The following is a 14,108-nucleotide window of genomic DNA, read 5'->3' on the forward strand; positions in this document are numbered from 1 at the left end:
TGAATTAGCTCAAACTCTATAACTTTCGAAATGAAAATCTGTAATTTGTGAAACGGAAAATGTTTAGATCTGTAATTTACACCTTGACGATGTGTCATTATTTAACCGTACCGAGGATTTACTGTAGTTTGCGAAACACATTTGACACCTGTAGATTGTTGAATTAGCTCAAACTCTATAACTTTCGAAATGAAAATCTGTAATTTGTGAAACGGAAAATGTTTAGATCTGTAATTTACAACAATAGAATTGCAGACAACTTAAGGCCACCAACCGCTAGGATGAATCGGTCAGTTCACTAACAGCGTGGATTACGTATGTAACCTTGAAGGTAATTACAACTTGGGAAATAACGAATAGAAAATCCTCGTGATGTACTCTGAACGCCCAACGAGAACTCTGGAAAGTTACAGAGGTTTGCATCCAAGCATCGAAAATTTTAGGGACCAGAAATTTGCCCTGACCTGTTTGTAATTTCTCCTTCAACAGCTTTTGCTGTCTTCAGCAGAGGCAGCTAGTTGCTAGTATCCAAAGTGATTTTAACGGGAGAAAAGAGACGGTTAATAAGTTATTGATTGGCTTGAATTGCTTGAAAATATGTCCAGCCGGCAAAACAAGTTATATTTATGAAAATAGCAACGAAACTAGGGATGTACTTGGCGACCCACGACTCACGTGGGCAGAGATAAAAAAATCCGGACCACACTAAGAAGCAATCAAAATGCAGGATTCGTTAATTTACGTAGAAATATCAGATTATGAACTACACAAAGTGTGGAGAATGTTAAAATTAAAGAATTAAATTTGGCACTCCGGTTATTACAGACATTGTTGCGTTGCTTTAAAGGACAAACAAACAATTAAAAAACGTTACAGTGTTTATATTTACAAAACAACACGCATACTCACTAAAAGAATTCTGCAGCTTCTCCCGAGATTTAGCACACGGAACCCGATGAAGTAGCCCTACTTTTTGCAAATTTGTTTCAATCACTAATGGAGTTACGCTGTTGTGGACCAAAACGGTTTTGAGCGATAAATTCGACATTTCCCTACCACCATCAAAATCAAGTGGACAAACCCAGTTTGATGTATTGCGTGACGAGATTGTGCAAATTTTCCCCCTTTTTATATTACCTGTTTCGCAGGTTCTACGAATTGAAACCAAAATTAGTCAATGTAACGAATTAAAATCAAAAGTTACACTGTATTAAATATATGGAAGAACTTTACATTTTTATAATAATCTTATCTTTTAAAATTTAAGATATGGAAAAAAAATGAAACAGTTATTAGCATGGTCCAAGTGAAAGTACTAGTTGACACCCGCAGCACAAGGAAAAATGTCAGGCAATGAAAGAAAGCCAGACTGACTAGAGATGTTTTCGAAGTTTTCGGAATTAAAGTTGTAGTCGGATCACATGAGTAATATATTTGCAATTTCTCGAGAGTGAAGGCTATTATTTAACCAAAAATTTCTTCGTTAGAGCCGATCTGGGCTATCTGCACTAGCAGACAAAACCAGAATTCCTTTTGACATAATCAAAGGACAAATTGTGTCGTGACAGATTTTTGTCTCGCTTTTTGCATCCGCTTAAAATTTCAAAGCTGTCAAATTTTGTCAGCGCTTGATCTGCTCATGAGACCAGCTGGCATATTTTGCCAATGGACTTAAACTCCAGTTTCCAGGATTCATCGTAGGTCGTTTCAAAGTTTTAAAATCCTCGAGTCTCGCACCAAAAGAAAGTTAATGTTTTTATGTTCTCTTCATCGGCTCCAATATGTTGTAGTTTGGACAATTTTCTACTATAAAGTTAATTGTTATATACTACCAACTTTATTTCTGTGCTTAAAAATAAATAAATAAATAAATAAATAAATAAAAGCACCAAAATTGATTTCTACGGTTCAGACCTGATTACCGGTTAAATGATTAATCAGTATATCATAAACTGGTATTCTCGGGTAATTTGATTCTAAAACAAATAATTATTCCTTATAATGCCAACGATGCCACGTAAGTGTGGTTAAATATCATCAACCTAGCAAAGCCTGGGTTCAGACCTGATTACCGGTTAAATGATTAATTAGTTTATCATAAACTGTTGTTCTCTGGCAATTTGATTCTTAGACAAATAATTATTCTATAAAATGCCAACGATGCCAGGTGAGTGTGGTTACACATCATTAACCAAGCTAAGTCTGTGCTTAAGAAAATTTCCCAGCAGCTGGACAAAAAAATATATATTTATAAATACAACTTGAATTAACTTGAATTAGCTACAGCCTAAGCAACATAAGTGAAGCTGGTTTTAAATGCATCTAGTATTCTCCTATTCCATTGACAAGACCAAAGTTCAAAGTCCCTTGATTACTCTCGATCCTGCACAGGAATCCCAGTATCATTGTGACTTTGACGAGCTTGAGAGTTTCCTCTATTGTCACCTTGCCTTTGATTAGATGCATCTGGGAGGACTTTTAAGATTCTTCTTTTGAAACGCCCCCTTATCTGGATAGGAATTAAAGTTCAAATCAGAGGTAGTTATTATGTTTAACAAGTTTTTCTTGATATGAATTACAGAGACTCAAAATTCATATATACCTCACTATTTCCCAAACAGTGACAGAAGAAAATAAAGAATCCCTTCGACAAAATATAGATAAAACTCCATTAGTTGATAATAAAACAAATAAGAAAAAAGATAAAGAAATAAAAGCAGCGTTACTTTTCTGTTCTTTCTTTCTTTCTTTTTTTTTTTGTCGTCAATGTAGGGTTGTGTCCTTTAGAACAACTCTGCTAGAGATCTCTTTTCCTTATCATCTACAATTGTTGACTTATCTGAGCTTATTTTCCCGAATATAACTCTATCCGTCAGATGTAGTTCATGTTGACTCTAATATCATTTTTAAGCAGAGCTAAGGCTTTAAAGATAAAAAATACAAGTGCAAAAGTAGGGTTTAAATGGTCGCGAGTCGGCTTATTTACGGAGGGTCACGGGTCTGGTGTCTAAAAGTTATTCTGAATTATCCTGAGATATGGAGGCGCTTTTCAGTATTTCTGACGCTTATCACGTTGTAAGTACGCTCTTATCTCTACCCATGAGTAACCAAATGCTTGAAAAAACCTTTAAGATTTTAGACGACGTTACCTGATTGGAATTAAGGATTACAAAAATATAGGAGAAGGCGATGTGTAACGGCACAAGGAAGCCAACCAGCCACGTGACACCCAGCAATGGAGCCAACACCACGCATGCACGGACACCATGCCTGATAGAGACCAAATGAATAGTCACTTTGAAAACACAAGCGTTAAACTGAATTCTAAATCTTTTTCTCACAAGTTGAAATAAAGAAAGATTGAAAACTCTTAAATTGAAGGTAATGAATAGTCGCGATATAATGTTGGGAGTGACAAAAGAAGCACTTTGAAGGTCTTCCATCGAAAACGCACCATATTTTATGTGCTAGGGCGTCATTCAAAGCCTGTCAAGCCTGTCCAGGCCAGTTTTTCTTTGTAACAAGCAATAATACGAGATTATTTAAAGTCTAAGCACTTTAAAGAAAAAAAATGGACATTATGGAGGCTTTTAAGGAGAAGAAACACTAATAATCCTACCTGATCTGCTCAGTTTGGCTCCCCTTCACATGTTGGATTGTTGTTAATTCCTTGATAACTCGCACGAGGATCATCATGTTAATCTTCAGTTATTAAAAAGGAAAACAAAAGAAGAGGGAGAAGATGAAAAGGGAAAAAAGGAAATGTCGGATATTTTTTATTGCCCTTACCTCTGTTGTAAGTTTTTAAATAGGAATTTTAAAGACTCATCAAGAGAATAGAAATGATCAAAAAAAGTTGATCTAATCAACGGTGAAACAAACATTTTCAGACGACTAAAACTGGTATCCATCGAAGAAATTCAATCTGTTGCCACTTACAATTGCGGTCAGTCCAACAAAGGAAACAAATATTCAGATGATATTATTAGAGGAGGACATCCAGCAGCTTAGAATTTGAAAAAAAAAGGCACAGGGGAACAAAGTTTAAATTTGTTTTCTACGTCGATAGCAGCATTTAAAGGTGTTTCATGGCAGAATGTCAAATCCAAACTCCTTTTTTGATACAGCATGTTGCCTTTACGTTACATTAAAAAAAACTCTTCCACTACTTGTACTGTAATACATTGAGAGATCCACAGCTTGCAGCTTGAAAGAAGGGGGTGCCTGGTGGGTAAGGGGGGGGGGGGGGAGGAGGCCAGTTAAAAGGGCTGCAGGTTTCTGTTATTAAGCCCTTGCATTCCTTAGTCCTGGTTCACAAAATATAGGAGTCAGGGAAAAGGGAAGGTCACACTGTGGCACCAGGATTTTTTCTCTTTTACCTTCCCCCATTCCCCCCTTTTTTTTCAGGTTCATAAATTCAGGCTTCCACCATTTTGTATGCAGTCGATAAAATTAACAAACTTTAAAACTTACTTTTCATCATTGACAAAAGTTTAGATTCCATTATTTCCTGCAGCGATTGGCAGAGATACAGCAACTACGATTGCAGGCAGTCCTGAGGAAAGTAAAGATAAAAGATTGCCAGTTTAAGTTAGACATTATAGCAAAAATGATCAAGTTCTAGTGTTATTACATTTGCCAAAGCCGATGACTGTAGAAGTTGATGATTTTAATAAACCACCGACGGTAAGTTGTTACGCGATTATATGAATTTTCAATGTGATTTTTTATGTTGTTAACTCTCGAAACCTTTTGGCTGTGGGTATGAAATTACTAAAGCACCGCAAATTAGACAAAGCTGCCTTACTTCAGCCAACTAAATTTGCATTTATAACTAACTCTAATGAGCACCGGGAATATTTAACTATTAACTTAGGTACAACTCGAGACGATCCAATGGTTTCCAAAAAATGCGTGTGTTCATTTGAAGAATTAAAAAACAAAGCCATTTTAAGATCTTTTTGTTCAGTTTGGTTTTTGCAAATCAGAATCGAGATATTTCCTCAAGTATTTCTTCAAGTCCTATCCCATTTTTCTCATTTCTTGCTCCTCACCCCAGCAAAAGCCATGATAGCGATACATTTTATCGCTAATGTTGTAAACCTGTACAACAAATAAATAGATATAAATCCCCTCGACAAGCATCCAGCAAAAACTGGCCATCAGGAAATACTGCATAAGAGCTGCCACAGCTACACAAGCAGCCTGCAAGAAATAGATAATCCGTAAAAGTGTTATAATTTTCCCGTCAAATGGTATTTGCCGAAATAATAATCCGAAAAACAGAAAGAAACAGAAACCAAAATAAACAGAATGAACAAGGCAAAACTACGACATAGAAAACATGCAAAACCGAGGGAAAAAAAAAGAAAGAACAAGAATAAGAAAAAGAATCACTCGATGGATCAGTCAGTCTTCAAATCATTAAGAAGCTGGACCAAATTAAATACAAGCAAACAAACAAACAATTACAAGAACAGGAGGTTCAAAGAGTCACCTGGTTTTATTGAAGAACTTATGTAAAATAAAAAGAATTCTTGGAATTGGAGATAACTGACAAGCGATAGGACTTTGCTGTTATAAAACTGCAAAAAAGAGGTAGAAGACATTTCATATGTCGCGAAAATGAGTCGATGAAGGGTTGCTACAGGCAAAGTTTACCCCCAGAACGTCGAAAAAGTTGTAGCGTTGGCAAATTTTTCTAAAATCTGCCACGAATGATGTATGTATTCATCCTGAACTCTGAAATAGGAATCATAAAAACTTCCAAATCAGCTTTTAAGATCTACTTACCAGCATGTTCACCACGAATGTCAATCTTAGGTACGGTTTGATTAAGGTGATTTTGAGCATAATTCCCAATGAACTCCTCCAAATCAGTAACAGTGAGGAAAGCGCGTTCCATATTTTCCTTAGTTACTTTATTTACAGAAGAGTTGGTCACTTCTTTTATGATGTTGTTAACAACTTTCTTGACTGGGAACTGAGAAGGAATTAATAAATTCATGGGTTTCACAGTCTGTGGAAAATTGAGCTTTCTTTAACTAAAGCGCCAGCAATAACTTAAGTGGAGTTTAATTTCCCGACCTCTTGATCGAACTCCTCTATTTACACCTCATTACCAGGGGTTTCTAAGTAAAGTATTACGAACATAATACATCAAGAATGGAACAACCGATTAAAACATTGGAAATAACATAGGGAATGCAAATAGCATAAGAAATACTTAAGCATAAGAAAGAACGTACTCGTGATTACATTTCGAGCTTTGCATGATTCGCGCGAAAGTCGAACTTATATCGATAACTATGCGGACTCGGGTTGGGGGGGGGGGAATTGGTTTGTACACTCTTTAAAGGGTGGAATTAAAGGACCAATAAATATAGAGACCAAAATTGTTGCAAGAAAATCAAATACACCTACCTCGCTTGATGGTGTTAGCTTAATGGCAGGAAAATTCAGTGTCAGACACTGTTTCACTTTGATTCTGCCCAAATACGACGAGTCGGTTGTATTTGTCAATATAATAGAAAACGGCATGCGAGCTTTTTCATTTTCTCTGCACCCCCACATTTTAAAACAGCGATCTCTCCAGGAAGACGTCTGACTGAACAAAGAGGCCAACTGCCTACACCAAGATCTGCAACAGGTTTTGTCAATAGACGTGGGTGTCTCATTGCCACATTCCATCCTATGCCAGTACTGACGCATTTTATCAAGATGTTGCTGACAGTCCGAGCAGTTCAGCTCTGAGGGTGCGAGTGTATCATTAGGGTAGGAGCAATGTCCATCTGCGTTAGATACGTGAACATAAATCAGAGACATTTATAATTGTAAATGCTGCTCCTCGTTCATACACATATCGTTAATATATATTTTTAAATTTATTTATTCCACTTGTATATTATTTGCTTATATTCTTTTTCGCTTGATTCTTTATCCTTTATCTGCTCGAATACAATCCCAGTTGCGTTTCCAACCCGGTGTGGATCGCATTGCAGTTTCTGTTTAAGTTTGCGTGTGTCTGTGATTTTTTGTTTGTTTGTTTTTGTTTTTGTTTTTTTGTTTTTAATCAGTTTCCACTTTTCATTTCCACTCGTTGAACAGAGTAGTTAGTGGTTGGTATCGAGAGTTTGTATAGAAAAGCCAAAAAAAGAAAAAGATCGTAAGGATGTTTAGAACCTTTAGTTCTTTCTCTGAATTTTTTTAGTTGTTTAGGATGGGCCCCGCTTTGATTTTGATGTTACCTTCTAAATTTTCTAGGCCAAAATCCCCGCTTTGTTTGCTCTCCCTCCTCTTTTGGACAATTACAGGCAATAACATATGAGTAACCTTTTAGAACGGGTCGCCTTCTATTATTTATTGAGCAACAGATAATACATTGTTTAATCTTTTTGTTTAAAAAAGCATATAATGTTTAACTTTTTGATAATTTGGAATAGGATTTACTGTGATATTTTTATAAATTTAATTTATTCATATTTTATTACTAGTGGGATCTTTTTAATTATTTTAATATTGTGAATTGTAAAGCGCTTTGGTCAATTAGTGGAGTTAGCGCTATATAAATTGTGTTAAATTAAAATTAAATTAATAATCTTTGACGGCAGAGGTTAGCAAGGTGAACAACGTAGAACATTTACAGTTTTCGTCAATTCCTTTTTTTTTTCCCGCAAATACAATACATACCTTGTGCTGAAGTTGGCATGGTCATACCAGCTGTAACAAAACCAAAAAGAAATGATTCCTCAATTCACAGCCATTCCGAAACAAGGGGTGAGGGGTAGGGAAGGCGGGGGGGAGGGGTTAGGAGAATCAATAGCAAGACAAGCACTTTGATGAAAAAGATACCTCATGGAAACGTGGAACTTCCTAGTCAACCATATAGGGGCAGCTGCGGGTAAAATCAATCGTATTACACTTAACACCTTCCAAGGGTCGTGCTTTACCACTCATAAAGGAAGGATTCATAGAAGGAGAAGCGTTATGCATCCTAAGAACAAATCCGACACCCTCCACGCGTAGTAATTACGTACAGAGTTTCAAAATATGCTTAAAGAGGGGAATGGAAGATACTTGACGAAGATGTAGAGAAATATATGTCAGGCCTAGTAGAGAAGGGCCATCAAAAAGAAAGAAAATAACATACGGAAAAACTATTGCTATCACAGGACGAAATTGCAAGAATCCGTAAACGGAAACGTGGCAGAAACATGTTAAACCGTTCAGGAAACACGACGGATAACCTGTGTTTCCGTTACCAGTTTCGTGACGTTTTCTCGCGTTTCCGTTGCTGCGTATACAACGGAACCGGACCACTTTTACGTAAACATAACGGAAACATGGAGTTGCATGTTTCCGCCATGTTTCAGAAATACGGAAACATGTGATTTCGTCCTGTGTATTTTTGGCGCAATATCTTCCGGTAAGAACATACTGATGGGTAAATGGCACCTTATTGAAAATCAACGCATTGAATCACATCGCAAAGGAAAGTCATTAAAATATATGATGGAGGCAGAAGTTAAAAATCGCTTGCGAATGCCCGGAGTCCTGGAGGCCCTCCGGGCGTCGATACTTTTTAAGTCATCATTTGCTTCTTGTAATCTACACCCCGCGCGAGGTGTAGGTCGAAATAACTCCTCGAAGAAATTGCGAGAAACCACTAAACTAACTGAAATACGTGACAATCATCTGAGCCATCTAGCGCAAACTCCGCCCTTCCTCTTATTTTATGGAAGTAACGCTTTCTTGCCGCGGCCAGATCTTTGTAACGATCAAGCTGTCTGTCGTGTCGCATACTAGTTGTGCTTGTCTCGTTAGAGTCCTGATAGTGGTCTATGAGTTTCGCTAATGAAGAGGCACTATGAAGCGAGGATATATTTTAAGGAAAAGACTTGAATCGTATTAGTAGCGTAGGTTGCGTAAACAACTCATAATTTCAGAAGACTGCCACAACCATTTAAGACCTTAACATATCCAAATCGCTCTGATTCAGTTGGATGAGAAACCACAACGAAAATTTCACGAATTTAGATAGCATAAAAAATAGCGGAATAAGCGCGAAATGTTTGTGGTCGACAAGGATGTTTTAAAACGATCATGAAGTGAGAGTTTAACTAGTAAAAGAAATTGTGCCGAGTTTGAATCTTCATGCCAATAAAAAATTTTCTGTAATCAACAAAGCATCTCTAGCAAGGGACACAAGGTGTAATCTTCAGAGATTGCCTCTCGCTCAATAATTAAAAGAGAATGTAGCAGTGTTTTCCTAAGCTTTACCCAGTAAAGTATGAGAAGCTAAAGAGGCCTTGATAACCTATAAGGACTTGTGATGCATATTTTTCCACGATAATTCAGTGTTCCTGTTATGTAATCTATACCGGAACATCTGTAAAGTTTTTCTTGAGAGTCTTATTGCTCAGAAAAAAAGAAAAAGAAAAAACCTAGCCCATGAAAGAGCACAGTTCTCGCAACTTATTACTACAGTGACTGATATATTTGAAACAGTTGAGATCAATTTCTGTTTTCTGGCCCCATTATTGCTTGAAAGGCTTCTGTTGTGGAAGAGCGCTTGAGGCAATAGAACGGTCAGGAAAATACATCTCCTTAAATAGAGATCATCGTTGCATTAATATTGGCTCCTCGCTCTAAAAAGCGACTACGTTTACTGTAAGGAAGGAAATTAATTTAAGACGGTGGTGTTCAAAATCCGCATGGAAAAGAAAAATAAGACAGAGTAAATCAAAAACGTTTGGCCAAGAATTTTAAGAACGGGGGTAAATTTACCCGTTGTGTTCCGGTTTCGATAGTTCTGTCCACCTATATTGCATCTTGTTTAAATTTCGTTTTAACCAAAGCTATCAGATGACAAACGGAACCACCTGAACAAATTTGAAGGCTCTCTTCTTCAGATTTGTTTTCACCTCCTTCTTTTTATTTTTTTTCTTAACAGACTTCACGCTAATCAATCGCGTTAGTATGAACACCAAGAAATTTGGAAAACATTCTGCGGTATTATCAGGGAGTAAACATTACAGGAAGCTAGTTAAACTGCTTGACTACAACGAATTGGTTTCATATAAGTACTTACCAAAAATGATTAGTAGTCTATGCAAAAGCATTTCGTTGAAAGGCTCCGTCCAGATGAAAGGACTCCTCTTTGACATTCAAGTATCCAAAATAACCGATGACAAATTTGCCTCGCGAGGAGCTCTTATTCAGACTGTTTCACTTATGGCCCTACACAGCGAAGTAAAATTATTTGATGTAAATCTCACTTAGCGCGGATTGAGACTATAAACTGTTTGAGTGCGAATCTTTTCCCCTTATGGCCTTAAAGGAACTTAACTTTTAGCTCGTAGATTCATTATAACATCTCCGATGGTATATTGTCATAATAACGCACATAAACAAGTGGATGATGGGTAGATCAATATGCCCGTACACAGGTGGCGAAGGCTTTATAAAAAGATAGGGTTTTCCATGATATAGCATTTCATTAAGATGCAATATTATTTTCAGTTTTCTCATGCAAATCAAACTGGAATTTGTGCTCGTGACTGTTGGGTATCAGGCTATTAATCAAACAGAAAACAATACATACGCGGTACAGAAAAGATACCTAACATTCTAATTCTACCATTCTGTGTTTTGTTTCAGTTGAAAGCTGACAGGGTCTTTATATCAATGCCTTGAGGTAGTATGATTGAAATTGCAACTGAGATGCCAAACGCTCGTCATGCAAACACACAGTGTTTCGTGGAGGTTTAATTTACTTGCCGTTGTCAGCTCATGGCAGCGGAGGCAAAATATGTAGTGCAGTAGATAATAACAACTGCTCTGTCACTTTCTCGAGTGAGATAATAACTTATTTCCTTCCCCTATTATTGTTTTGTTTTGTTTAGCTTTTTTTCCTGGCTTTTCTGTAAGAGTTATGTTTTCATAACGTATTGTATAATTTGTTGCCGGATTCCCAACTTGCAATGTCTACCTTGACTATGCTGTACTACGAAGTTACAATTTCAGTAATCGCTTTTTGTACAACGTAACATTTTGGCAACTACATGGAGCTTTTATTCGATACTTTTTTAATTCTTTTGCTGTCACTCAGTGGTTTAACTTTTATTTTTTTCGGCGCATCAATGGCTGTGGAATCCTCATTTACTTCCGGGGGCACTACGGTTGTTCGTTTTGTGCTAGTCCCATCATCCATCGCTGGGAAAATGGCCTGAATCCTTCCTCTCAAACGAGCTCTTATCTGTAAATTGCAATTCAAATTAGCCACACTATCACATTCAAGGAGTTTGTGAGTAGTCGTATTCTTTTTGTCTTCGATTTTGTATTGTTCTATGATATGAGTGGACTTTCAGTAAAAGCCAATTTTCACAAGCCATATAGAAACTTGAGCTTATTCAGTTATCTGGAGCTACTGTGGACAGGTACCGTTATAAAATATAAAAAAAAGGCCTATGACTTCTTCCTTTTTCTCTCTGCAGTAAATTTTATCAACAGGAACCTTACATTCTGACTCTTCATCTGGAATACGTCCTTTCTTCTTTCTTCCTTCACCCCCATCCTCAGACACGGGAATTTGTTTGAAAACTGTGCTCCTGCGCACTTATGGAGTTACATACCCCACAGAATATGTGAATACACTGAAAATTTTGGTCCTATAGTGCTTCCGTTTGTCATGCTGCTTTTGCTTTCCAGCTGGTCCAGATCTAAGCACAAGCCCCGTGAACTAGTACTTTATTTCTTTGATATAATATCGAAATTAAATTGAACTTCCTGGTCTCCACTGTAACTACAAAATTCGATATAATACCGGATCTTGAGATGTAATTTTAAGCGATTAATCACTGACCTCGCTGTTCTTCAAGCAGTGAATAAGAAAGATCAAGAAACCCTGTTGAATTATAGAGAAGTGAGAAGTTTTGTCAAATTATGACGATGAGGATTTGATTATGATTTTCACAAGATTTACACAGTTTTTAAACCACTGAGCTGGCAGAGTAATGAGGTCAACATAACATCATCACAAGATTACTGGGACTGTACATCTGTCAGAAATATTAAGTCTTTTGATCTCCACAGACATTTATCTACTCCTCACCTGTGTAGAGTTGAAGATTGTGAAGATGTAAGCGAAAGGTTTGTGTGATGGTGCCAATAACCCAAATAACCACGAGATCCCTTACAGAGGAATTATAACCACGCATGCCTCCACACCAAGTCTGAAAAAAAAAAAAACAACAACAACAACAAAGGAACAAAAACAAAACAAGAGATTAATATTGTTGTTTAGTAATTGTTGATGATGACACACTATAGGGTAGCAATTCTATCAAGATGATGACTTGCTGTTATTGTTTTGGACTTCAGATTTCACCTCAGAAGATTTGTGATTAAAAAAATGTTGGATCCTAGATTGTTGTTTCTAGAAAGGAGCAGATTCCAAGACCCAGTATTTCGGAAACCGGATTTTCTTCTATGGAGCAGAATATACCTTATTTGAGCGCTATGTTTGTCCTTCTCTTTTTGCATAGTCACCATCTCCTTGATAACTCGCTCGAGGATCAGAATGTTGAACTTAAGGAAGGAAATAGACCTTATGAGCCCCATGAAAGTTTTTTTTTTTTCAGTTTCGATAATGATAATCATGCATGGTTATTTTCACTTACAAATTCAATCAGCACAACAAATACCATAAATATCCAGATCAGAAAATTGGCAAATGCTTTGTTTGTCAACGATTACTTGACATACCAATATGGATTCGCCACAGATTGAATGCGTTGATCGTGCCTTTTCTACAGAATATTGATTGGTGGAATCGATGATTACAGCCTGATCAATCCGATTCAAAACCGATCTTAAGACTCATAATTTTTATGTCTTCCATCTCGAAACACGATAACAAGAAGCTAATAAATAAAAACGAAAAAGAATCAATTTAATTTGAATTTATACGTGTATTATGTTCAGCTGTAACAAGATCTTTGTTCATTTTCCAAATTACTTGTGTTACATCAGTTCTTGGAAAGCAGAGTGGGATGACATTAGATATGTACAATGAAATTCTTCTTTCGATTCTTTCTCCTTTCGATTCGAAACTTTCGATTCCATCTTTTCCAGCTGCAATACTCAGCTGTGTCCAGAAGAAGAGCAAAATGAGAACAGCAAAATGAGTCAATGGTGACAGGTGCACTCTTTTTAGTGTGCATCAGTAGACAAGCCAATGGAACTGAAGCGTAAGGCGGATAACTTATCGATCAAGTCAGATTCTGGTGCACAAGTCATGCGAACGGAGCCCCGTGTCTAATAACATATTTAACTTATCAAAGTTATAGTAAAAATAAAAAGGAAGGAAAAAAATAAAGAAGTGATTACCACTTTTTAAAGCTTGCAGCAAACAATGGAGTAAAAAAATTAAACATTGTTTTTTTTTAAGAAATCCTAACGACGTTGTTGTAATTTTCAATTTACAAAACAATCAGTCTCGTTCTCCAGAGTTGGGCCACTTAGCAATTAGTATTGGGCCACTTCTTATGACAATTCAGTGTATTGTCAAATAGGGATATTAACCGTTAGTCGAAGGACTAATGGTTAATATCCCTAGGACTGATAAACTATCACGTCGAGTTTAGAAAGGCTCACCTACCGAGCATTAGCTGCTCGTCTGACGAAAACGTTTTGAGTTATCTCGCCAGACGAGCGACTTCGCATCTCAATCTTTACGGCGAACAGCGTGTTCATTGGGAAATAAAGAATTGTTCATTTTCGCTTGCCTGTTTACTTAACCTTTGATTTCAGTGTCTTGTTTGGCACTTCTCCTAAACTGCTGCACTTCATCTCTTTTTTCAGTTATGTCAAGATAGTACTCTTAGACTGAAACTTTTGTCTATTATCAAAACCTGAAGTAAATTCATGTTGATATGCGGAGCTACTCATGCTTCGTTGCTACCGTGCAGTTTTGCTTAAGTTCTTTAGTTATTACTCGTATTCAATAAAATAATTCACTACACCTTAAAGGCAAAACTCAGAGATTTTTCCCTCGTTCCCATTTCACTACCCCCAACAATAGAGGATTTTCCTTAGGTAATGAAAAA

At 36.8% G+C, this 14,108-nt stretch overlaps 2 protein-coding genes across 3 annotated transcripts; both read right to left on the minus strand.

The window, feature by feature from the left end:
* Positions 1–600: 600 nt before the first annotated feature.
* On the minus strand, positions 601–3,702 carry LOC149051509 (adhesion G protein-coupled receptor D1-like). 2 transcript variants are annotated; one of them, XM_089186031.1, is made up of 4 exons: positions 3,620–3,702; positions 3,150–3,270; positions 2,603–2,644; positions 601–2,509 (listed from the first exon to the last, which is right to left on the minus strand). In XM_089186031.1, the coding sequence occupies exons 1-4, from the start codon at positions 3,694–3,696 to the stop codon at positions 2,372–2,374; spliced, it is 378 nt and encodes a 125-aa protein (XP_089042157.1). In that variant the 5' UTR covers positions 3,697–3,702; the 3' UTR covers positions 601–2,371. The 2 variants fall into 2 exon arrangements, with proteins under 2 accessions (XP_089042157.1, XP_089042161.1); XM_089186035.1 differs by lacking the exon at positions 2,603–2,644.
* Positions 3,703–4,493: 791 nt separating this feature from the next.
* LOC149051510 (uncharacterized) lies at positions 4,494–10,265 on the minus strand. The gene is made up of 5 exons (XM_089214387.1): positions 10,091–10,265; positions 7,690–7,719; positions 6,424–6,791; positions 5,794–5,983; positions 4,494–4,555 (listed from the first exon to the last, which is right to left on the minus strand). Exons 1-5 carry the CDS (start codon positions 10,164–10,166, stop codon positions 4,494–4,496), a joined length of 726 nt encoding a protein of 241 aa, XP_089070513.1. The 5' UTR covers positions 10,167–10,265.
* Positions 10,266–14,108: the final 3,843 nt, after the last annotated feature.

Source organism: Pocillopora damicornis, chromosome 1 (assembly GCF_964200805.1).
Source record: "Pocillopora damicornis chromosome 1, jaPocDami1.2, whole genome shotgun sequence".
NCBI lineage: Eukaryota > Metazoa > Cnidaria > Anthozoa > Scleractinia > Pocilloporidae > Pocillopora > Pocillopora damicornis.

Coding starts and splice junctions, on each gene's coding strand:
- LOC149051509 (XM_089186031.1), bottom strand. CDS start 3,696: ATGATGATCCTCGTGCGAGTTATCAAGGAATTAACAACAATCCAACAT. Junction 3,271..3,619: donor AGCCAAACTGAGCAGATCAG/GTAGGATTATTA, acceptor GGTCTCTATCAG/GCATGGTGTCCGTGCATGCG. Junction 2,510..2,602: donor ACTGTTTGGGAAATAGTGAG/GTATATATGAAT, acceptor ATTCCTATCCAG/ATAAGGGGGCGTTTCAAAAG.
- LOC149051510 (XM_089214387.1), bottom strand. CDS start 10,166: ATGTCAAAGAGGAGTCCTTTCATCTGGACGGAGCCTTTCAACGAAATG. Junction 7,720..10,090: donor TAGACTACTAATCATTTTTG/GTAAGTACTTAT, acceptor GTTTTGTTACAG/CTGGTATGACCATGCCAACT. Junction 5,984..6,423: donor AGCTAACACCATCAAGCGAG/GTAGGTGTATTT, acceptor ATTCCTTCTCAG/TTCCCAGTCAAGAAAGTTGT.